The sequence below is a fragment of the Diaporthe citri genome, assembly GCF_014595645.1.
Source record: "Diaporthe citri strain NFHF-8-4 chromosome Unknown scaffold_4, whole genome shotgun sequence".
NCBI classification, from domain to species: Eukaryota; Fungi; Ascomycota; class Sordariomycetes; order Diaporthales; family Diaporthaceae; genus Diaporthe; species Diaporthe citri.
In genome coordinates, this window is record NW_025064849.1 from 975,664 (window position 1) to 998,783 (window position 23,120).

At 51.9% G+C, this 23,120-nt stretch overlaps 7 protein-coding genes across 7 annotated transcripts; 5 read left to right on the plus strand and 2 right to left on the minus strand.

The window, feature by feature from the left end:
* Positions 1-439: 439 nt before the first annotated feature.
* On the plus strand, positions 440-1,465 carry INS49_009469 (uncharacterized protein; the record flags this gene model as incomplete). The annotated part of the gene is made up of 1 exon (XM_043170200.1): positions 440-1,465. The coding sequence occupies one exon, from the start codon at positions 440-442 to the stop codon at positions 1,463-1,465; it is 1,026 nt and encodes a 341-aa protein (XP_043024765.1).
* A 1,901-nt stretch (positions 1,466-3,366) lies between these two features.
* INS49_009470 (uncharacterized protein) lies at positions 3,367-4,384 on the plus strand (the record flags this gene model as incomplete). The annotated part of the gene is made up of 2 exons (XM_043170201.1): positions 3,367-3,856; positions 3,942-4,384. 2 exons carry the CDS (start codon positions 3,367-3,369, stop codon positions 4,382-4,384), a joined length of 933 nt encoding a protein of 310 aa, XP_043024766.1.
* A 1,691-nt stretch (positions 4,385-6,075) lies between these two features.
* INS49_009471 (uncharacterized protein) lies at positions 6,076-6,531 on the minus strand (the record flags this gene model as incomplete). The annotated part of the gene is made up of 1 exon (XM_043170202.1): positions 6,076-6,531. One exon carries the CDS (start codon positions 6,529-6,531, stop codon positions 6,076-6,078), a length of 456 nt encoding a protein of 151 aa, XP_043024767.1.
* Positions 6,532-8,042: 1,511 nt separating this feature from the next.
* INS49_009472 (uncharacterized protein) lies at positions 8,043-11,936 on the plus strand (the record flags this gene model as incomplete). Its single annotated transcript, XM_043170203.1, has 9 exons — positions 8,043-8,452; positions 8,544-8,715; positions 8,830-8,903; positions 8,964-9,090; positions 9,143-9,431; positions 9,523-9,706; positions 9,768-9,780; positions 10,657-10,714; positions 10,909-11,936. 9 exons carry the CDS (start codon positions 8,043-8,045, stop codon positions 11,934-11,936), a joined length of 2,355 nt encoding a protein of 784 aa, XP_043024768.1.
* A 1,050-nt stretch (positions 11,937-12,986) lies between these two features.
* Positions 12,987-14,488, plus strand: INS49_009473 (uncharacterized protein; the record flags this gene model as incomplete). The annotated part of the gene is made up of 6 exons (XM_043170204.1): positions 12,987-13,110; positions 13,164-13,399; positions 13,455-13,648; positions 13,698-14,040; positions 14,095-14,215; positions 14,289-14,488. The coding sequence occupies 6 exons, from the start codon at positions 12,987-12,989 to the stop codon at positions 14,486-14,488; spliced, it is 1,218 nt and encodes a 405-aa protein (XP_043024769.1).
* A 501-nt stretch (positions 14,489-14,989) lies between these two features.
* INS49_009474 (uncharacterized protein) lies at positions 14,990-18,380 on the minus strand (the record flags this gene model as incomplete). Its single annotated transcript, XM_043170205.1, has 5 exons — positions 14,990-15,446; positions 16,315-17,160; positions 17,222-17,388; positions 17,449-17,851; positions 17,944-18,380. 5 exons carry the CDS (start codon positions 18,378-18,380, stop codon positions 14,990-14,992), a joined length of 2,310 nt encoding a protein of 769 aa, XP_043024770.1.
* A 3,850-nt stretch (positions 18,381-22,230) lies between these two features.
* Positions 22,231-22,917, plus strand: INS49_009475 (uncharacterized protein; the record flags this gene model as incomplete). Its single annotated transcript, XM_043170206.1, has 3 exons — positions 22,231-22,375; positions 22,456-22,689; positions 22,763-22,917. 3 exons carry the CDS (start codon positions 22,231-22,233, stop codon positions 22,915-22,917), a joined length of 534 nt encoding a protein of 177 aa, XP_043024771.1.
* Positions 22,918-23,120: the final 203 nt, after the last annotated feature.

A 23,120-nucleotide genomic window follows, 5' to 3' on the forward strand; every position in this document is an offset into this window, starting at 1 on the left:
TTATATGCAGCAGTGGCTCCAATAACAGACAGGGAACCTGTTTCCAGTAGATTTCCTCCCAGAATATCACAAGAATCAAAACACCACTCCCAGAAGTGCGCCTCAGACTACGTCTCACTAGTCTCAACGATTTTCACGAACTATCATCGAACGGCCTCAATCAAACAGCACCGTCTCTTACTCTACTCTGAGAGCAACTACCACGTTCTGTTTTCTCAAGATGGCAGATGCAGTGGAAGACGTCCCGCGACCTTCGGGACACTCGAACAGCCTTACTACACAAGGCACAAGCGGTAGTGTTGGATCGCCCCAGCTCGCACATTTCCATTGCTTCCCAGACCTGCCCCGAGAAATTCGCGACATGATCTTCCAAACCTGTCTTCCCCGCCGGCTTTTCAGATTCCAATATCACCGACTAAGCTCACCAATCAAGTCCGCAATGGACGTGTCTGAGAAGCCATCTGCCTTGCCGTGGATTGCTCTCGTGTGCAAGGAGGCTTGCGAAATTTCAAGACTGTTCGTGCGAGAATATCGCGTGGCTTTCAACATCATTTCGTTTGAAGAGGAATCATCGGACGACGAGGAACAGTCAAGCGAAGTGGAAGAACTTTTGCGTGGGACCACGAGAATCCGCTTTGATCCGGACTTGGACACCCTGTTCGTCAATTACTGCGGAATGACAGCCGATGAAGAGCCGTACGCGGGGGAGGATCAACTTGAACATGCGATTTATCTCCAGGAACTGGAAAATGGGCCGCACGCTCTCTCCATGATGCCGAAAGTCAACATCATGGTAGACATGTGTGGTCTCGTCGGTCCGCGGCGATCATCGTGGGCCAAATGGCTAACGGCCAGGCCTTATTCAGACTGCCTCGCTCAGCATGGCCACTGCACCGTCATGTTGGCCAACACAGTATTCTCCACAACAAGTACGGAGATACGGTTATCCGGACTTTTCGGAATGTTTGGAGAGGAGAGGAACGTTCTAATCGATATCAAGGATACATCGAAGATCGACCAGTATGAGAGCTATATCGATCAGCTCGAATCGGCAGGTGGAAGTTGCAGCGACGGCTGGAATTATTTCCCTGAGAAGGCACCCCGCATGGTGTTGAGTATTGGGGCAGGCCGGTACGGATCCGGATACGGAGCCCCGGCGGAGTCAGATGGGGTTCGTATTGAGGATGGCGAGGAAGCCAGGGCCCTTTCCATTGTCAACAGCAGCATAGCTGAAGAGGACGGCGCAATGGCACTTCATTTGATCAAGCAGTCATGGCTAGAGGCTAATCACTGTTTCGAGCCAGCCGAGGAACCTGTTCTTCCATGGACGGGGGGTGAGATGTTCCGGAAATGGAACGAAGAGCACCATGTCGCAAAGCATTGGCTCAGCAAGTTGCCTACATTTTCTTTTGTGGTAATGTACACGGTAACTGAGAGCAAAGGTATGGTGTGCGACGGTAATTAAGGACGACCCTCATTCTGCTGGCCAGTAGAGATAGAGAGTTGGGTTACACCGCCAATGCTGATTACGACAGTGGGCACATGGTTTAGTTCAGAGGACAGAGAGTTATGCTGTGTTCAGCAACTTTAATTACACCGTGTCTAAGGTGTCAAGCGAAAAGGACACTCCCAGAGTTTCAGTCTGGTCAATGAGCATTAAGTTGCCGGCCTCCGGCGGATGGTATGAGGAGAGCATCGGTGTCCAGGCAGAGCAGCTTCTCAACAAACATGAAATTTTCATCTTGAACCACAACTACATCTCACGGTCTGGGGTTTCTATTATATCTCTACAAGATCTTCAGTCAGAACTGAGTCCGCTTTAGCGGAACAGTAAACACATCGACCTGATTTGCTAAGTGATCGGCCTAAGAAAGCATATCTGTTATAGCAGTGAACGGGGAGTATAGTGAATGGAAGGTACGTCGTACGCACGTACGTCTTTTAAAATAAGTGCCCTAGGGCCTCTTCTGCACTCAGAACCTACCTAGGTAGCCATATACTAACAATCGCATATTTGCCAGACCCAGTCTTTCCTGCCACATCTGTCTTCAAATATGTCAACCCTACGAGTATTTCCTCCTGTACGATGCTTCAAGTCCGATTCCAAACTATGCGTGGGGTATTTCAAAACTATGCCGTCTTTGCCGAATACTCGGGTGATTCTTCCATAGGAAGGGAAATGGGGCTTTATTTCGTGATACTCAATCCCTTAATTGTAAAACTAGATAGAGGAGTACTAATCCCAACGCTGCTGTGAAAAGGACAAACGATCGAAGTCTGCCTACGGAGAGCCTCTCCGCCCAGGTACTGATTGGTTGGTGGATAGGCGACAAAAATAGACTCGCCCCCTGGCAAAGATCTTGGCTGCAGCATCTCGTTGTGCCTTGGAAAGTGGAGGATCGTGTTACCGTGGGGAGGATTTGTTATGTCTTGCAGGACTGACATATTTGCCGGCAGCTAATCTCCGGCGATGCAAAAAAGCCGCCTTTCTGTCAAAGCCTGGCAATATGCTGCGTACTGGTGTGGTGATAACTTTGGTTATCTTGTATGTTTCGATGTAGTGCCAAATTTGCTAGCGTTATGTGCTCGACCAGGTGGTCCCCGTATGTGTAAGCCTGGTCGGTAGGACGCCAAATGATGCAGGGAATTTGCGAGTAGACAAGTTCCTGCCTATGAGCTTGGACCTGCCCAATGAAGCGAAAGGGAGGAGAGGAGAGAGCGTGGCGTCTCACTACATTAGAATTGTTACCTTGATCAATGCTATTGACATCCATTGCACGTGTGACGGCTTATGGTTGATGCCGATCTTACACTGCATGAGATGCTCGTATGTTACTCCCAATAACCGTTCGCTTCACTGGTACGCTCGGTCTCAAATTGCTTACCACTGCCTGCAGCGCTCAGGAGAAGCGAGTCTAGCTAGCCTCTCAGCTGCGCGCCAAGCATGTGAAATTATTTGGTCCATGGGCGCTGGTACGAGAGCAGATTCGCTGGCGAGCCCCTGGCGGCTCCGCTTACCCGGCGCAAATTGCAACATCAACACGGACGACGCATCCTTCCGAGCATAGCTCGCGGCATGGTTTGCCCTAACGAGTATTTTTCTCACTAGGAGGATTCGACCCCTGCACCCCTTGCCATCCACCCATTCAAAAGAGCCGTCCCGCCAAGCCTGCGGCACTTCCATCCACTGGAACGGGTCTCGCGAGTTGGAAATGATGTCGGGGTTCGAATATTGTGGTCTTTCGCATGGGCAACTTTGCCCAAGTCTTCCACGAACTGGCAGTCTAGACCCGGCCCTAACAGCGGATCGCGTTACGTCTTGAGAAGGCAGACTGACCGCAAGACGATATCAAGCAGCTTCCCAAGATGGCGGGGTTCAAGCGCCTAACTTTCATCACGGCGCTGTCGTACTCATCGGGTCTCGGTCTGGCCCAGAGCAGCGAAGCCAGCAGCAGCAGCAGCAGCAGCAGCGCCAGCGCAGGCACCACAAGCAGCGCCAGCGAAGACACCACAAGCAGCAGCAGCAAAAGTAGCAGCAGGACAAAGGTCATCCAGACCACCAACTATATCGACACCATCGATGGCTACAGCTCTCTCTCATCATGTGCGATCGACGTGCTCTCGACCGTGGTCCGAGGCGAATTCAGTGGATGCGGCGGGTGGGACGACAACCTGACGAGCTATACCTGCTTCTGCACAGACAGTTACTCCTTCATGAGCACCGTCATCTCTACCGATATCATCACAAGCTGCAACGGAGGGTCAACGGCGAGCGCGCAGGCAACGAGCGCCTTGTCCGTCTTCGACGATTACTGCGCATTAGGGGTGGCAGCCGGGCTGGAGCCCACGTCAGAATGTAGGTCCTCGCCCCGGAAGATGTCATTACGTGCAGGACGACAAGTGCAGGAGTCATGGCTGCTGACATGCCTCGATATGAACAGCCGGCTCAGGGGATCCCACCGCCACGCCAGGCGCAACGGGCGCCTCGGCGACATCCACACAGGCGGCGAGCGCCGAGGGCGCCAGCATCACGGCGAGGAACACCGCCATCGCCGTCGGCGTCGTGGTCCCCGTCGTCGCGATAGCGATAGCCGTCAGCGCGTGGCTGATCTGGCGGAAGCGCAGGAGGGCCAACGCCGCGAACTGGGACCAGTGGAACAAGAACGGCACGGGGAACCCGTCGGCGTACGGCAACGGGCCCGTCCGCGACGCCAACGCCGTCGAGGCGCCGACGTACGAGCACAAGGCTGACGATTCGCCGTACTCACCGCACACCGCCTCGGAGATGTCGACGCAGCAGTACAGCACGCCGGAGATGCCAACGAACCAGCACAGCACGGCTGAGATGCCAGCGAACCAGCAGCGATCGGAGCTCCCGGGTTGATTGAAACAATCATCGAGTATTTTCGAGACTGATGCCGACTTTAAGGAGCCGTTCGACTGTGGCCCAAGCACCTGCATTTGTTTGTTAGCCGGTATTCACAGCGACTCCTAGAAATACCAGGGCCTCGCATTGAGACTGTACGGTGTAGCAACACCATCACGACTTCCACGCCATCCCACAATCATAGCCATTTGGAGATTCCTCAGATGCATATTGCTTAAGAAGCATATGTGTACAGATTAAAAACGAGACCACCCGACCACCACTTCAGCGACGAGCACAAGGTCCCCTAGGCACTGGGCTTCTAGGTGCTCCTAATTCGGGCGCTGTACATGTGCATACTGTACAAGAAACCACCGAATGCATATAAATCAACGAGGTGATGAAACTGCATACATCATTTGAAAGGATTTCTTAGTGAAGGAGTTCCTAGCATGGATACCACAATATGAACAACATTTCTGTTGGAACGGCGATCAAGCGTTTCATTCCTAATAGACAAATGCGTAGATAGATGCTAGGTTTGAGACTCCATCGATATAACCAATAGCTTTGATGGACTACATCTCAAGATACCTGAGTAATCTCATTAATTGCCGATCTATTGAGTTCCAGTCTCTATGGAAGCTAGCAAGCGTGATGTGACTATGCAGTCGTGATTATACGTGCAGGCCCATACGCTTCCTTGGACGGAGAGTTCCGAAACTTATTGACCCATCAACCCAAACGGTACCTACCTCTCTGGGTACCTAGGGATGGCTAGAGGAAATCTTGGGAGATTCTGCCTAGCATTCTCGTTTTCAGACTTTGGCGACAAAGACACACCTGGCTGGCTTATATACTCCTTGGACAGTGACAGCAACTCGCTAGCAAGGTCCATGATTTGAAATAACACTTCTGATCTTATCTGGCATGAATACTTCAAATGAGATTGTTATATGCAACAGGGGTGGTCATACCTATGTCTTTCTCAACGTAGAAACTGCACTAGCTATTCTCACACATGACCTGGCCTGATGCTGGCTCTGCAACAAAAGGTTTGGCCCTTCGGCAGCTCAAAGACAGATGTAAATTTACTTGTATAAGCCTAGTTTCAGGAAAACAGCTTGAAAATAGCACAGTTAAACGTAAGCCCAACACTTTCCTCTGCTAACGGCTACACATCGACCTACGAGTGTGATCCCTTGGCACGGAATTATTGCAGTCACAGACGTACAACTTCGGTCAGATATGATACATTACACCGCGGACGAATGAACGGCGGCTAGGGCGCATGCACGCGAGGGCCAAACATATTCTTCCACAGAGTATCCTCGTTTCTGCAACCACTGCAACCACAGAGGCGCACTGGCGGACTCTCTGAAAGTGCGTAGAGCATATCGAGCCAGAGAACACTGCCGGAGAAGACAGTGGCCACAAGGGGGCAGATACCGGACGGCTTGTACGCGGACCGAGTGCGGTCGAACAAAAAGGGCTGGATAGACCAGAGCACGACTTGTGTGGAATCATCTGGCAAGAATGCCCCCTGGGCATCGTGATCAACAAAACGCAATTTGATTGCAATCGAGTCCCTCCTGACGGTAATGACCGCGTGAGCTGTTATACAACCTCGCCCCCCCCCCCCTGCGCCGTCAACGCCTGTTGTTCCTCATGTTCCCATTCCAGATCCAAGCATTCCCTCAAGCAGTGCTTTAACCCCTGGCACCAACAACAGGGCAGACCGCGCCCTCAGCGGCGCCCTTGACGTCAGGGTGCTGCATGACCTTGCCCCTGTGGTGGCCAATCTTGGCCTTGGTGACGGGGCACTCGGCGTCGTTGCCCTTGCCCTCGGTGGAGGGGTGGTCCGGCGGCAGGATGGTGGTGGCGGGGCCGATGACGGGGCAGACCTGGTCGTCGAGCTCCTTGGCCTGGGGCTGCTCGATGGCGGTCTTGAGGGCGGGGCACCTCTGGGCGTCGGCGGACGAGGTGGCGTCGTTCTGGGCGTCGGCGGGGAGGGGCACGGAGGGGTGCTTGGACAGGTTGTGGTGGTGGTCCGTCTTCGCGCCGACGACGGGGCAGGTCTGGCCTGGCACGTTGAGGTCGACGTCTGGGTGCGAGGGGGGGAGGACCGAGTTGGTTGTTCCGACGACGGGGCAGACTTGAGACATGGTGGCTGTTGTTGGTGTGGGTTTCGCGAAGGTGCGTATTTGTGTTCTCGGGATGGTGGTGTTGACGAATACTGGTCCTTGTTTGATGACGGTGTGGTGTTGATGGAACAAAGGAAAGGAAGGAAAGAGGAACTTGAAGGGAACGGTCGAGGCTCGCTCGTCGAGGGGTGAAACAAAGACAGCCCACCGAGCAACAGCACTTGCGTGCGCTACGGTCAAGGGCCACCGACACGTCCACGGTGCTGGCTCCTGGCCGCTGGCCGCGGCCGCTCACACAGGTGACCAGTGGCCTCAGGCCTCCTCAGACCTTCCCAGACCTCGAACCATATCAGGCAAACAGCCTGTGAGGACCTGCGTTGGCCAATCGTCCCCGCATTTCGCAGCCCGCCAGAGACCAAGCTCTGATCCTCCCCGGGATCCCCAAGTCAGCCTCAACGAGTCTGCATGACGGTGGCTGTTGTGGCACAGATTACTCGCACATTGGAACGCCATGCTAAATGTCCGACTCCCACGCGGGCACACCATTAATCTCTTGTCCTTACCTACGTGTTTACCTAGCAGGTAAACATCAACATGTGGATAGAACCTGTAGATCCAGCAGACAGCAATCCAACCCAGACCGCCCCATTCCCCTGTCGCGATGGGGAGACATATGAAAACATCCTGTCGAACCAGGCGGGTTCTGAATCAAATGATGTCAGCGTGTACCCCGCCAGTTCAGCCCCCTGTCCACTCACGTTGGACCAGAATGTCAGCGCATTGAGCCGGATCGACAAGGGCCCAGCCCACCATGGCTCTCGATCCAGAGCACTTGCAGCGATTATCTCAGCCACCAGACACCATGAAGCAGCATTTCACATCCGTTACCCTTGAGGCAGCAGCATCGCAAGTGCTTGGGCCCAGCAGAGGATTATTTAACAAGTCGTCAAAACATAAGTTCCCTGCATGGTCAGCACACCTCCTTTACGCCCAGGTTAGAAGATCATGATGCTGCGGGCTCAGCTGCGATCTCACACGCAGTGGATCGAGACCAAGTTTGCTGGCCTGTCTATCGCCCAGCGTGTTGCTACTCGCATGACAATGTTCACTTTACCATTTTTGTTATCAGTAATGTGTTTAGAAGCTGGTGCAGCGCCTTTGGCAGCGAGATCCCAGGCGACGGGCAAAGAGAAGGCAAACGAATCTCTCGGGAGCACTTGACGCATTCCCAAATGTTTGTGCAGACCAGAGGCCAGGGAAACCACCCTGTGGTAATACTGGACGAGAGGAGATACAAACGTGACAGGTCAAAGGGATCAGTCCTGGCCGCTTCCGGGAGGTCTCTCACCTGGCCACAATGCATTGCTTTCTTCGGGCGCTGTTGGGTATGCTTTGTTAGCGACACATCCTTGGGGCGGGCATGAGACCGAGTACCAATACTTCGAACAGATTGCTCTTGATCATGCACATCGGGCTCTACGTATTCGCAGAAACCCATCCGATCCAGTTCCGAACACCCACCTAATCTCATCATGTCCGCGCCCGAGGAACCGCCCAATGTCGTCCCGTACGAGCCCGGCCCCGGCCCATCGCTGGTCAACTCCCCGTCCGGCAGCGAGTCCACGGCGAGCCACGTTTCCTTCGACCCGGACAGCCTGCCCCCCGACGAGCAATGTACGGACTACACACCTGTCTTCCCCGGGGACTGGCGACAAGAGGACGCGGAGGGCCTCCTGGAGCTGGGGTGGACGGCGAAACCGATGCACGAGTATGTTTACTGGCAATCATACTGCCCATTCTGGACAAGCCCGACCTGGGACCCAACTATCGAGAGTACAATCGACGGTTCGATGCAAAAGGCTGTCAGAGGCAGCGGGGAGGCTCTCATGAGGCCTACGATACTCCCGCGCGACCAGGGCGTCCCTCGGACCGAATATACCAAGTACGTCTGCGATCATTCTGTGAGACCTTAGTTTAGATACGGATGTGGGAGGTTGCTGGCTCGACGAATGAGATTGGTTAATAGCATACAGGCGATGGGGCATAAACGAAGCGTTCCCCAAGACTTCTAACGATGAGGCGCGATCGGGCTTGACACCAACTGGTGCTGCAACTGGTGCTGCGGCTGATCCAGAACAGGAGAGGCTGTGGACACAAGAAGAGAGCTGGCAGACTTACTGGTTCGATGGATTCACGACGCAGGAGGTATGTTGGCAAAGTACTTCTTTGTGTCGATACAATTAGAGCCCGCTCATTTGTGGACTCCTCAAACACCAGGCTGGACCTTCGCGCAGGCTGCTGACATATTGACTATTCAAGTTGATTGACGTAGGCGCTTATGCTCCAGACACCGACGTACCGATGTCAGATCTCCCGGCCAGGGCTCTAAATCCGTGGGTGATCGCCAGGCCCCGCCGCCGCAGTCGCTAGTGGTGCTAAATGTGTGAGTACAGCCTATTCAGCCGAGAAAGATGGAGGCAGCCAATGTCAGAGACGGGCTTAGGAGGGGGAGGCGGTAAGCTTCGGAACTTAAACATAAGATATTCTCTAAGTGGGATAACGGACACATATGACGCCGAAGTAAGAGACCAAAATATGTGAGAGCTTATGTAAATGCTGATCTGCCATCTAGAACAATGACGACTTATGGGTTGCTCTGCAGCCTTCCCTCCGACTGGCTTCCAACGTAATAAACTCACAGCACCCTATGTGGATAATGTTCCTACGAGGAATCTATCACATGCGCAAGGTACCTATGGCGAAAGACGGGCGCACCGACCGAGAGAAAATTCAAGACGGGTACCGCCAGTTTCGGACCTTGTATCCCGAGATCGACGAGGGCGAGATGTATGATAACGCTAGGCGGCTATGGCGCATGGGTTTCGACCCTGGACTAGCGACCGCAGGGATCTTACACAACAGTGCGCCCTCTATTTTCCTCTATTGTAGCCTCAAGTCTCATCGGGAAACTCCAACTAATGTTATTGCCTCGTTTTCCTTCGGGGCGATTAGGCCTGAGGTGGGGCTTCTGCGAAACTCAGCCTGCTGGCAACGCTGCGACTTTCACAAGCCCGGACTTCTCCATCCATATCCTCCTCAGTGTACATACCGTTTGGCCGCTTCTTGTGGATGATTATCCAGAAAGCGAAAAGGTTGCCATCCGATGCAAGCTCGCCATGACGATCCTGCATGAGCTGTCCGTATGTTGTCCCGCTCTGTTTCGACTTCTGCCATTGTCACTAACAGCTGGACTCCAGCATGCCTGCCATCGTAAGTTGCATAACAGATCCGCTGGCCCGTATTCAATGAGGATCCTACGTCACGTATTGACTGGCCTGTGATAAGCCACCGATATATGCATTCGACTCTCTATATAAATGTACCCAGGCTACTAATTCAGCCAAGATTTGGCCAAGACTAACTCGTATTTTCACCCCCAGAGGCTCACCATCAAATGTTGGAGCAACCTCGACGTTTCCTAGTTAATATATCAGGGATAAACGTCACTGATGAACTCGAGATTGTTCTGAATCAATTGCGATTCGAGGCTATTGGTCCGGGTTCAAGGGCTGACAACGGCCGTCAGTACTTGTGAGTCAGTCCGGTTCTTTTGATGTTGAGGTCATTCGGGGGGCTTGAAGTGACTGTTCTTGTTTCCGTGTTTAATACTAGTATAAGCATGTATGTCTTGGGCATGAAATTTCGCTGATGTTGTTTAGCGTTGAGAATGATGTTCAAATGGAAGAAGGAAAGGCTTTCGATGTCCGGGTAATATCCCCAGCTCTGAATAACTATATTCTGCATGCTAAAGTTCAATATTAGATCTGGGGATCCCTTCCCGACTATTTTCCACCGTTGGCTGAGCCTTCAAAACTCAAGCCAGTTTTTGCGACTCGGAATTGGCCATACCCGCATCCCGAAATATATCATCAAAACATAGAAGCTGTTAGGGCGGGTAGATATGATGACTTCTCCAAAATGCCATACAAGGCATATCTGCTATTCCCAAGAGCTCCGGTATATGACCTATACACGCCAATTCCAATTTCAAACTTTGCTCACCTGTTGCAATCATCTTGGTGGAGCGACGACTTCCAAAAATATGGACACAACGCGTTGAAGATCTCATCAACACGAGCCGACCAGCCTTACCCGCTCCAGTCCACGTTGGCCTTCCGGTACAATAACTTCAAGTCCTTGCTCGGTAAGTTGAAAGTACCTAGAAACCTACTCCATTTCTTAGGGTTTCTGGTGTCTGTAATCGCATCAGGCAGATTAATGGACGGTGACTTACTCTCTCTTATTCAGCGCCGCTTGTTGGAAACAGAGCAGTAATCCAATTTCTGTTTGTCATTGCACCAGGTATCCTGCTAAATCAAGGCCAGAACTTGATTCTAGCTTGGCTTTCCAAGGTCAGCTTGGATATTGCAGGGTCGAAGATTCTGAGACTGAGACTCCACTACGAGAGGAACACATGGGACGACAAGTACGGGGCCATTCGAGACTTGTGCCAGAGAATCATCCTGAACCTCGCGAAAGCGAGTGGCGACCTGCAGGTGTATTTTTCAGGCGACCCTCAGGCAGACTCGCGACAAGTCGATGCCCAACTGAATGCTTTGTTCCGACACAACCTGTTAGAACTCCACAGACTCGTCGACTACGAGGGACGGTACGGGCAGTGTCTAGCAGCCGAGTACTTCCTCAAAGACCTCGACGACCGGTGGCTCGTCCGCCGGTCGATGCACATCCTCCTCGGACACCTCCAAGCGACCTTCGACCAACTGGGCGCCGTCATGACGGAGATGTTAGAAATCTGGGAGGCGATGGGCGCCAACGCCCGCTTCACCGAGCAGGTGCAGGAGTGCGAGAGCCTGTACGCCCGCCTCAACACGGCGCAGACGGCCATATTCGGGGTGGTCCAGGTCCTCCGCGGCAACACGCTCGACGAGAGGTCGGGCCCCGGGGGCCGCGGGCCGCTCGCGTCCGTCCCGGCCTCGAGGCGCGAGTTCAAGAACGGCCGCAGCCTGCGGGTGGCGGCCATGAAGGAGTTCGCGCGCATCACGGACCCCAAGGTCAAGAGGTGCGTCCAGACGTGGCTGAACGTCATCCACTTCAGCCAGGACATCAGGCACGACGACCCCGACGCGGAGGACGTGGTCGTCGGCGGGGGCACCATGGCCGAGCTGAAGCGGGCCAAGGACCAGGCCACGGCGGACGCCTTGGCCATCTCGTACCTCGATCGGCAGGACCAGGTGGAGGCGAATAGGGCCAAGGGGATGGAGCCGGCAGAAGGGGAGGATCGTGTCATTGCTGGACTGCAGCAAGAGATGGCCCAGCTTGAGGTGTCCTCGGGAATTCCGGGCTTGTTCAGTCGATCATTTTCACAGGAGGAACAAGATCGGCTCAGGCGGCGAAGGAGTATCTAGGTGTTAGGTAGCGGCTGAGAGGGATAGACATATCGATGGACGGGGACAGCAATGGATGCCACTCGCACGCACTGCGGCATTTAGCGCTACCAGTGAGAAAGTCTGGCATTCTTTCAATTTCTTCACGCCGTGTCAGGCTATTTTTATCTCAATGTTCAGAGGTGGATGGGGAGGTGCCTTGATGTTTGTTCTGCTGTGCAAAACCTTACACACATTTTTGTGATATACCTGTTCTTCGCTAGTCAGAGCATTAACGCTTACCACAACTAGTGTTGGTGGAAGGGTCACTGCTTGAGTTAGCGTGGGGGTTCCCGCCAACTTCAAGTGATTTCTACTTCGAAGAGGTCGCGTACAAAGCGCGTTTGGACGCCTACGACGAGTGATAAAGAGCCGAGATTTTGGCTTGCGTGCAGCGTGCAGCCGATTAGCCTATTGCGATTAAACCCGCAGCACCCATGAAAAAGGACCTCGGGAAGCTAGAGTTTAGACCGCCTCGCTCGGGCAGGAAGGTCGAAAATATTCCAAAAACGGCGGGACCGGAACACTGCAATGTCGATTCAAATCATGCCATGTCTTTACGAGTTTCTGGACAGTTGCTGCTCAGAAAAAGGTGAGAGAACCGGAAATTATCTGCGTTACACCTAGAAGGTACTGTTCCATTTCCTGCTCCAGGGACCCGAACACCTCCTGCAGGCCCGGTCACAATGAATCACCAATACAGGAACACATCCTGCGGGGTAGACGACTATAGGTTGGGACACACTGCCTGCCAAGCATCACGACATTGATTATACCGATGGCGACCCTCACCATTTTGTGTAGTCTCCTTCCATATCCCGCGCCATCTACAGACAGTGTCACCGGTCTCCTGCAGCCGTATCCCGATCGCATGGCGCCAACTCAAATAGTTCGAGCTTTGATGCCGGCTCGCAAATAAGGCGAGCGAGCACGCATGGACGGGGGGGCTGACGATATAAAGTAGACATGTGAGAGGATGTCCCCAGGAAGAACTCCTGAGCTTGAGCTTGAGCTTTTCACCGGTATCTCAAGATGAAGTTCAGCTCTCTTTGTCACTTCGGCGCCGTTGCTGCTGCAGCTCCCGAGCTCAGCAAACGGGAGCAGTTTTCCAAGGGACAGCCCATAGATGACAAAGGGAAAGGCGCTCCTATTCTTGGTATGTTTTATGTGAAGTCAGAAATGCCTTTGTGTGTCTGTCTAACTTCTCAGGCGGCACGAACAAGCAAATCGACTTGCAAAACCCGGACAACCTTGGTGCTCAGAGTACCGACAATGGCGTGGTCCCGAATCTCAAGTGGAGTTTCTCAGACTCCAAGACGAGAATTCTTGCCGGTGGTTGGGTCCGTGAACAAGTCATTACCGACTTGCCAGCTAGTCACGACATCGCTGCTGCTCAACAACACCTGAAAAAGGGGGCGATTCGTGAGCTGCACTGGCACCGTGTGGTGAGGACGGCAACAACATTCCCTTTTTTCCGAAGGAGCTTGCTGACTCGTGAAGGCTGAATGGGGATTCGTATACGCCGGGAAGATCATCGTCGCTGCTGTGGACGAGAACGGTCAGTACCAGGTCGATACCCTCGATGTCGGGGATATCTGGTACTTCCCCAAGGGAGCCGCCCACACCGTTCAGGGGCTGGAGGATGAGAACGAATTTCTCCTGGTCTTTGACGACGGTAATTTTGATGCTGTCGGGTAAGTCTCACCTCTTGAACTAGCCAAGGACATGAACTGATCTGCCTAGAACAACCTTCAACGTGGACGACTGGATTTCCCACACACCAAAGTCAGTCCTGGCGAAGAATTTCGGCCTCGAAGAATCCGTCTTCGATTCTGTCCCATCACCAAATCCGTACATCTTCAACTCGACTGTCAGCACGCGCAACGTGACAGGACCAGAGGGCGCGCTGGTCGGGAACAGTTCATACGTGTATCATACGTTCCAGCACCCTTCCGAGCCCGTCCCAGGGCAGGGCGGAGAACTCTGGATCATCGACTCCCGCAACTTCCCCATTGCCACGACCGTCGCCGCCACCTTTGTCAAGCTGGAGCCTCGTGGTCTTCGCGAGCTTCACTGGCATCCTAACGTGAGACATTCCAAATTCAGTGTACGATACTGTGTGGGCTGACATCATCCACAGGCCGAGGAGTGGCTTTATTTCCACAGTGGCAAAGCGCGTGCCACAGTTTTCATAGGCAGTGCAGCCGCTCGTACCTTTGACTTCTCCGCGGGCGACACAGGTGTCTTCCCGGACAACAGTGGTAAGTAATTCACCCGAGCTGTGGGTCTGCGTATTCTGCAGAAAACACGATGCTGATCTAAATGTGGTTCTAGGTCATTACATTGAGAATCTGTCAGACACTGAGGACTTGGTGTGGATTGAGATCTATAAGAGTGACCGTGTGGCCGATATCTCGCTGACGCAGTGGCTTGCCTTGACACCTGCTGATATCGTCGCGAGCACTCTCAAGATCCCGGTCGATGTGGCTGCTGGCTTGAAGAAAGAGAAGCAGATCCTGATCAAGGCGAATTGAATTGTCGCTACTGGGTATTTATCCACACTAGCGCCATTTTCGGTACTTCTTTGCTATTATCCATGTTTCCAAGGATTTTCCCAACGGGTTCTAATCTGGTCTCATGTGATCTGTATATTTCAGAAGTATGAACTCAATTTATTTCTTTTTAATCAAGATTTACTTCTCATGTACATTCTTGCCGTGCTGTCCCTGACAACCTTGTTAGAATAAACAGTCGCAAGGTATGTTGGATGTATTGACAGGTATCTAGACACGAACTACGAAAGACAACTTTAATGTTACTTGCACGAGATAATACGCCTGGGATGGGGGATCAGGTAGTAGTATGAAATCACTGTGTTTTCAAAATTAATCTGTATGCTTGGGACAAAATAAGTGTCGGTTAAGAGCCTCTTGTGAGGCAATCTGCAGGTTTGGTCATTCAGCAGATACGCCTTTATCTAAGGAAATTTGAGGACGCATGGCTCCTCATGAAGACTTCACCTTTTCTACAAGCTACTAGAGCTTGAGTGACAAGTTGCTGATGTCGCAACTCCCGGTGTATCCGAATGCGGTTGCATCAAACCGGAGACGCCTAACAGCAAACTTGACTTCAAGTGCCGAGATCTCGCTCTCCATCGTCACAAGCCTGTCCTGGATATCCCGCAGCTCTTCCCGAAGCGCGAATTCGCGGCACTCGTGAGGCTGCAGCACACGCTTACAGACATCGTGAGCATCGCACCTCCACCCGCTCTCGAGGGAATCATAGGTGGCCTTGGTGGTGAAGAACTCAGACACGAGCTGCTCCAAGGCCTCTCCAAAGTCCTCGACCTCGGAGCCCATCTCGAAGACAGTCTCGTGGTGTGGTGGGAAGGTCTCGCGGCGGTTCTCGGACAAGCCGATGTCCGTCCAAAATTGGCAGGGATGGCCACACCTTTTGCTCAACGAGCGGGACTCGCTCTTCGTAGGTGTGGTACTGGGTGATTATGTCACAGTGCTTCGCATAGCCCTGGGCCGCGGTGCATTTGACCATCCTCGACGTCAGGTAGCAGCAGCCGTGGCCATATGGGCAGGCGAGCCAGCGAGCGATGACAGCACTCTGCTCGCAGCACGGCTTGGGCGTAGAGTAAGGGTTGACCAGCTGAACACTTTTCTGGAGACCGGAGTAGCTGACATAGGGACGAACGTCGTGGGTCAGGTGGTGTTCGTTGATTTTGTAGCACATTTTTGCGGTGTTCGTTGGGTTGAAACGGAGAGGTGAAGTTTAATGAATCTTGCCGATCAACGGGAGAAGATTCAGTGGGTTGTGTTGTGTTGTAGTGATTGAGAATGAAGCGCAGACATACACAGTGATGAGGACTCGACGACGGTGTTGTAGTATAAGTACTTGAAAGCGTCTGTCATGGACCTTTGTTAAACCATGGCAATACGAGTATGTTGTTTCCGCCATTATGTGCATACTGTCCTTTTGCCCTACAAAGCACTATTTGAATGGAGACAATGACCGCACAAAGCAACTCGACACAAGGCCATTCACCTGATCAATTACACTTGGGCCTATGATTGTGCCCCTCTACACAACTTTCCATTCTGAGTCTGCACTCCGCCTGATCCTCCGTCTACAACGTGCCATTCCTCGGTCCCGACCCTGCAGCATTGACAGTCAGCTCTCAAAGCAATATGGAACAAGTTTCACCAGGCGAAACAGGATACCATCTGCCCTTAGACTTTTTTCAAAGGCTTTTGGCAAACAAAGCACGTCAGGGCTCCCGGCGAAACAGCCAATGGCCACGGCCAGATGTATGAACGTGGAGAGGGGAACAAAGTGGTCGGAAGCTGCTTACCCATGATGCACATAGAACAAATTCGTGGGATCCCATTTCTTCTTGATTTCCAGCAGACGCGGATAATGTTCGCCCCAGAAAGAATGCTGCCAATTCTGCTCACCCACGTCGGCCTCGTTGTTATACGCACCCCCAGCAGGAGTCGCATCTTTCAGGGGCCCCATGATAGCGTGCGTCAGATTCTCGCCAGCAAGCTTGATCTCCTCCGGAGTAGCACCCCCGCCGATTCCCGTCACAATGATGAGTTGACTAGCTTCGGCCCGAAACGCAGGATTGACTGAGTTGACGTTCTCACTCTGGGTCAGGGGAGCTTGGTGGTAGCCGAGGAGAATCCGTGCTCGATCCACTGTGTCTTTCAACGCTCGCAAGGTGCTCTCTCGGATGGTTTCGTTGTCCCAGTTTTCCGCGGGGACCAGCCTGTTACCGGGGATACCATTGTAGCTGCCAATGTTCTGGGCATACGACCCGAATGTGGCTTGATATGCTGGGTAGAAGCTGTCGAAATGTTCTGTGGTGACCTCATGCGGGATTCCCAACTCTGAAAGGGATTTGAAGAGTGGGCCGACGAGGGCTTCGTACTCTTCGACGGTCTTGTTGGTTGCGAAGAACGGCCTCATTGTGAAGACGTAGCTGCCGTTTGCGTTGGCGATCGACCAGTATGAGTACGTCTTGGCAGCGTTGTAGACTGGCATCTGGTTCCAGTATGCTGCAAATCCCTTCCAGAAGCTTTCCACGGACACGTTGTTCGAGGTTGCAAAGCTGAAGGTTGAGGTTGTCACGGGTACCTGGGGATGCGCTTTGAGAATCGCGGATGTGACAATGCCAAAGGTGCCGCCACCGCCGCCGCTAGAGACCGTCAATGTCGGTAACTAGTCAGCGTTATAAACAGTTTATAAACAGTACTTACAGCAATGCCCAGTAGAGGTCAGAATTTATGTATGGTGTAGCTGTGACGAATTCACCCGCAGCTGTAACGACTTCAAGAGCGAGGGCTTGGTCTGCTCCCATGCCGAACAATTGCATGACGGGCGAGTGGCCTCCACCTTGAATATAACCTCCGACTACACCCACGGTCTATGGGCCAATAGGAGTGAGCAAATGCACATATAACGCCATCTTTTTTCGTGTACTTACTGGACAAATCCCGGAAACGGTTGTAACACCGTGCGCGTCTGCGGCTTGGTAAAGCTCGAAGCCTTGAACTCCCGCGCCGGCCTTGAAAGCAGGTCCAGCGTAGTCCCGAGTCTCATAGTTTGGGATGAATCGTATGTCCTTGAGGTTGTGCGTCCAGAGGCTGAGTGCACCAAACCCAGTAGACCGGCCATTGTAATCATGCCCGGTGTTCTTCACCAAGAGGCGCAGGTTCTCGGAACGGGCAAAGTTCACCGACAGTTGAATCTGGGCCACATTGCTGACATTGACAGAGTACAGGGAGTAGCCGCCCTGGGTGCAGTTGGCCAGTAAAACTGGGTCAGTACCAGCAAGGCAGGTCTTGCCCTCATATAATGGAAACATCACCGAGCCGGGGTCCTCGTAGCTATTTGCCCAGTTAGCTGAGAGCGCACCCATCGTGTAAACTTGCAGATGACTAACTGAGTTCTTTCCTTCGCCCATCCTTCCGTGACTGACGCACACAGTGATGCATCATAGTTATCATATGTGGAATCCACGTAGCAAGGAGAAGCTAATGGAACAATCGGAGAGAGTGCATTTCCCAACAAATCGTTGTAAACCTCCCACAAATCTGCGGATGGCCATGAGGGGTCGCCAGGGTACGTCTTACACCCGTCAGCGCGTTCAGGAGACTCTTCGTTACTGGTGCCGTTGCCAAATGCAAACAGAGGTGCATATTGGGCGAGATCGTCGTGATCCTCCAATTCCGCAAGAACTGGTTCCGTCAGCTGAATAGCTTCATTGCTGAACAGTTCGACCCCGGCGGCCGACTCTGCTGGTACATTCGCAGCAGCAGGTCGGATGTCCCTGTTCCGTTGTGCATCGGCGTAAGAACCGAGCAGAAGCAAGATGAATCCTGGGCAGATGCCTGGTGAAATAGATTTGGGAACCATGGTGCTAAAATCTCAAGGCATATCCCAATTTGACAATGTCCTGTATCTTATGGTAATGTGTTTTTATTCAGTCAGTAGCCCTGAGCGGATGTCGCGATGTCAAGGATATATATAAGAATCAGAAGGCGAACCGTCTTTGCCAAGATCACTAGCAGCTGCAGTGTACACTGAGAGTCCGAGGCAGCCATTGGCATTTGTAAACGTATCGGATGCAGCGTTCAATTTGTGATAGTGTCATATGCAGGCCAATGCTGACAGAATTTCAAGGTGCCACTACAACCTTGATGCGCATTTTGCCTGATTTTCCCTCGCAGAAAAAAAGGTCATTCACCCTCATTTTAAATGAAGCTCCGCATGAGAGACCATGAATTCCCGAACAACCGCTTCCCTCCTGAGTCTGTGATCTGGGGAAGGTTATAGCGAAGCCTTCGAAGTGGCCTTCGGTTGCGTTCTGTCCTTGGCGTTGACATGCAGACTTTTGGCGTCCAAAAACACGTTGGTGTCTCCTCTAGATTCTCCGTGTTTGGTCGAGATCCAACTTTAGAACCGAAAACTCAAGGAGCCAACATTGAACCGCACAATACGTAAGCAGAGGTGCGTAGTAGAGTACTCACCACCAGGAACACTCTTGAAAATTGTGCTCTGCAACTTGGCCATCGTCATTCATCCCTGGCCAACCAGTTTGTGAAGTAGCATGGAGAAAGTAAATTTTGCCCTTCAACTGCGTGTAATAATTCGGCCGTTGGAAGTGACATTTCCGGAATGCATTGGAACAAAGGCCAAATGCGACCGGAAAATGAACAACCTTGGAAGACAACACACACACACACAAACACACACAGAGAGAGAGAGAGAGAGAGAGAGAGAGAGAGAGAGAGAGAGAGAGAGAGAAAGAATAAATCAAGCTGAGCTTTGCACCCTGGGCTGGCTGGGCTAGGACTCTTGGCTATGGCATGCCTACCAGGGGGAGGGGGGGTTTTTGTCAACATCACACCACGATGTTAATGGAATAGCGATATAATAGTAACATGCAATTAAGGTTCTAACATGCTTTTTTTATATATACATTGCATTATTTACACGTTATTAATATATAAATATTCTTAATATATTATAACATTATGTTAACCTTAATATTATAACAACTTTTAATACAAGGGTAAAAAAAAAAAAACTCTTTTTTTTCCTCATTCTTAACCTAATTACTTATTTATTCTTTATTAGCTTAATTATTTATTATAAAAGAATTTATGAAACTATGGAAATATTTAAAAATAAAATTAGGTTTAAAGTTAATAAGGTTTAAACTAAAGCTTTTAATATAAAATTATAATAATATTAGCTAATATATAGTTAACGCTAACATAAAATTAATATTAATATAATTTAAAGCTTTGATATAATTTCGTTTTAATAATATTTTAATAGCCTTTTACTAGCATTTCACTAGAATTATGAAATTTCAATTAAATATTAAAACATGAGTGTATTGCGTGACCCAGTCAGAAACCCCCCTCCCCCCTGGTAGGTGGAGAGACTCTGTCGCAGCGCAGGTACAGCTAGTCGGGAATTAAATTGAGTGGCCCTAATTTACAAGACCTTGGGCATCCTTTGAGTCATACGAGTGTTCGTCGTCGGCATATTACAAGTGCTAATCGCACGCTCGAAGTTGAACGTGGCCTATAAATGGATGGGCTGCTTTTTACTGCCGTTTTACTGTCTGCGGCTTTCGACGATAATTAGTGAAGAGACCGAAACGGACATGTGTTGAGCTCACATTTGGTCTTCTTGGTTCTATGGAATGCGGCCAAGAAGGTTTCGTGGCCGGAACCCCATTGAGAACAGTAGATCTGAGCTCAGATGTGTCCTCTGTTGCCTTAAAGACCATGAAATGGATTTCTAATCGACCTGCAAAACACCATGAGGTTCAATTATGCGGACTGCTACTCAAGTAACATCAACACCAGTCATATTTCTCAACCCAACATGATATAAACGTCTCTTCGCTCAACTGGGAGCACGGGAAGAATCGACTCTAAAGGTTCATAATGTTGAGCATGGTGGAATGGTGCTCTCCGTAGAATCCAGCTTGACGGAATGATCTCACCTAACCGCATCTACGTTGACAACATCTAATCTTTTCAGCGGTGAAGAATTATTCTATGCCGTCGGCGTGCACAAGTGCCCCAAGCGCGGATAATGTCGCCGCTTAGTACTATGTGGAAACGCAATCTTCATCCTCGGTTTGGAACACCAATCACAGTTCTGGATTTTGATTTCCACTGTTGAGCCTTTTGAGGATTGACCGGTGTCGCATTCGGCCTCGCCTTTGTTCCATTGCACAATCTTCGCTCCGAGGCTTTCTGCAAGAAAAGGGGGATTTGCGCCAGGGGACGATTCGTCCGAGGCGGCTTCGGGGCCGTGGAGACAGTGCTTCTGTGGGAACCCCGCGGCATTGGGCCACATTCCTCTGCACAACCAATGCTCTTGTGTTGCGAATATGCTTAATGTGTGACGGCTATTTCCTTGGACCTCATGATTTACATTTCCTCAGTTGACACCAAGTGTTGATCTTAGGAAATAAGCTTGTTCCGCTGATCGCGTCGGGACGATGCGGCACGCCCAGCACGTTGCATGCAGACTGACTGGTCGACTACAAGTTACCTAGGTAGGGGTGATGTGCAAGCGCGGACTGAGCCTCGGTGGGACTATCTCTTGAATGTCCACTCGCGAACCCCGGTGCAGCCTTGCAAGGCTACATTATTCCGTGCCTTCGACGGCTTCACAAAATAATGCATTGCTTCTGCTTTCCTGACACGGCTGAAGTCGATTCAAGGGCCAAAATCGATGCCATGCAACAATGTCGATGGGAGGCGCAGGTTCTTGCAATTTCTTCTCTCGTTTCCACAGTTTGCATACCGCCTTTGGGCTCAGACAACCGTGGCGGTGGCCCCAAAACTGTAATTTTATGCTTCTGCTCCTCCTCAAAATACCCAGGCAGCATTTGCCGACTTTCCTTTGAAGGTATCTAGTTCTGCTTCCCATTTGCCGCGGTGTTGAGACACGATGACATATTCTACAATAATGGCGCCACGAAGGATCGCTGCACTATAATTTTGATATTCAAGGGCAAGATTCGTGCATGCTGATCTTTTGAGCTTGGGATCCACTTCCGCATGGCAGGTTGGCGACGATCGCGGTTACCCCGACCTGTCATACTCTTTCTCCCGACCGTTGGGTTTTCGGTTAAGCTTTGGGATCCACTTGTCTCCTGTGAGCGCTTCCCGGGCCATTTCAATCTTCGGCTTTGAGTGTGCGCCCAGCTGTGCGGGCTCCCACATTCAAAGTCCCGACCTCGTTCATCGCTTGCTGGATTCAGACTAAGATCGGCATCGGGACTACCGGATCCACCAGACTCATTTGCGCCCACCTTACGTACCACCACTTCCGGCCTCTCACGGCGCGAACACATTGGAATCTTCAGATCGACGTTCGAAAAGGGGAGCTAGACATGATTGCGAAGATCCACGAAGCTCACGACGATGACAGCTGGGCCCCGCGTCCTCAGGATGTCGCCCGTTACGAGCCCCACAAGTGCCGCGAGTCCACCTCGACGTCAATCAACATGCCGATGTTGCCGCCGTCTCGAGTTTACAGAGTCGACGGATAATACAAATAGAAGCTGTCGCCCATCAACCTCTCGTACTTTCAAACCACCAGACAGCATCAGCACAGTCCTCACACTCTTTTACCAACAACCAACTCAGCCATTCTTTTGCTTAAGACCACCGTCTTCCACAGCTAAAACTTACTTCTCAGTAATTATAATCACCAACCCCCTACAACCAAAATGAAGACCTCTTTCGTCGCTCTCCTCACCATGGCCGTCGGCGCCTTCGCCGGCCCCATCGCCGTCCAGCGTGACACCGAGGTGCAGGCCCCCGTCACCTTCGTGACCCTCACCGAGAGCGTCCGCACCTACACCGCTCAGATCAGTAAGGCGCCCGACTCTTCCCTGCGCTGATTTCGATGATCCGGAACTTTGTGGCTGACATGATCCTCCCCCAACTTATAGACAGGACCCTCGAGACCGTCCCCGAGCACCCCACCGTCGAGGCCCAGACCAAGGTCATCACCACCCTGACCCCCCAGATTGAGGGCATCACCGACCTCCTGCTCAAGGCCACCAAGGCCGCCACCTCCAAGGACTTCCTCTCTGGCGTCACCGGCGACACCCTCTCCGCCGTCCTCTCCCTGGTCAACGAGGTCGTCTACACCGTCAAGGCTGTCATCGCCAAGCTCGGTCTGGGTAAGTCACCAACTAATCCGCCAACGCGGCGACACTCTTCCTCCTTGGCCATGGCTAATCCCGCCGCTTCTAGATGGTGTCCTCCAGCTCGTCCAGCCCCTGATCCTCGCCCTCGGCGGCCTGGTCCGCTCCCTGAACCTTGTCGTCGACGGCCTGCTCATCGTTGTCCAGGGCATCCTGAACACCGTCCTGAGCACCGTTGCCAGCCTCCTGACCACCCTCATCTAAGAGCAAAAATGACAATGGAAAAGCGAGAGCGTTGCGGAATATTGAGCGTGTTGTAATAGGGGATGTATGATAACTTCTTCATTACACTGACCCCTGGGATCCGCAAGGCTTCCCAAGGGTTGGTGTAATCATTAATGCAATAATTCACTGAGAGAATTACCCCATCATGATCTTTCTTTCGACGTGATATTACAGCTGGTCGT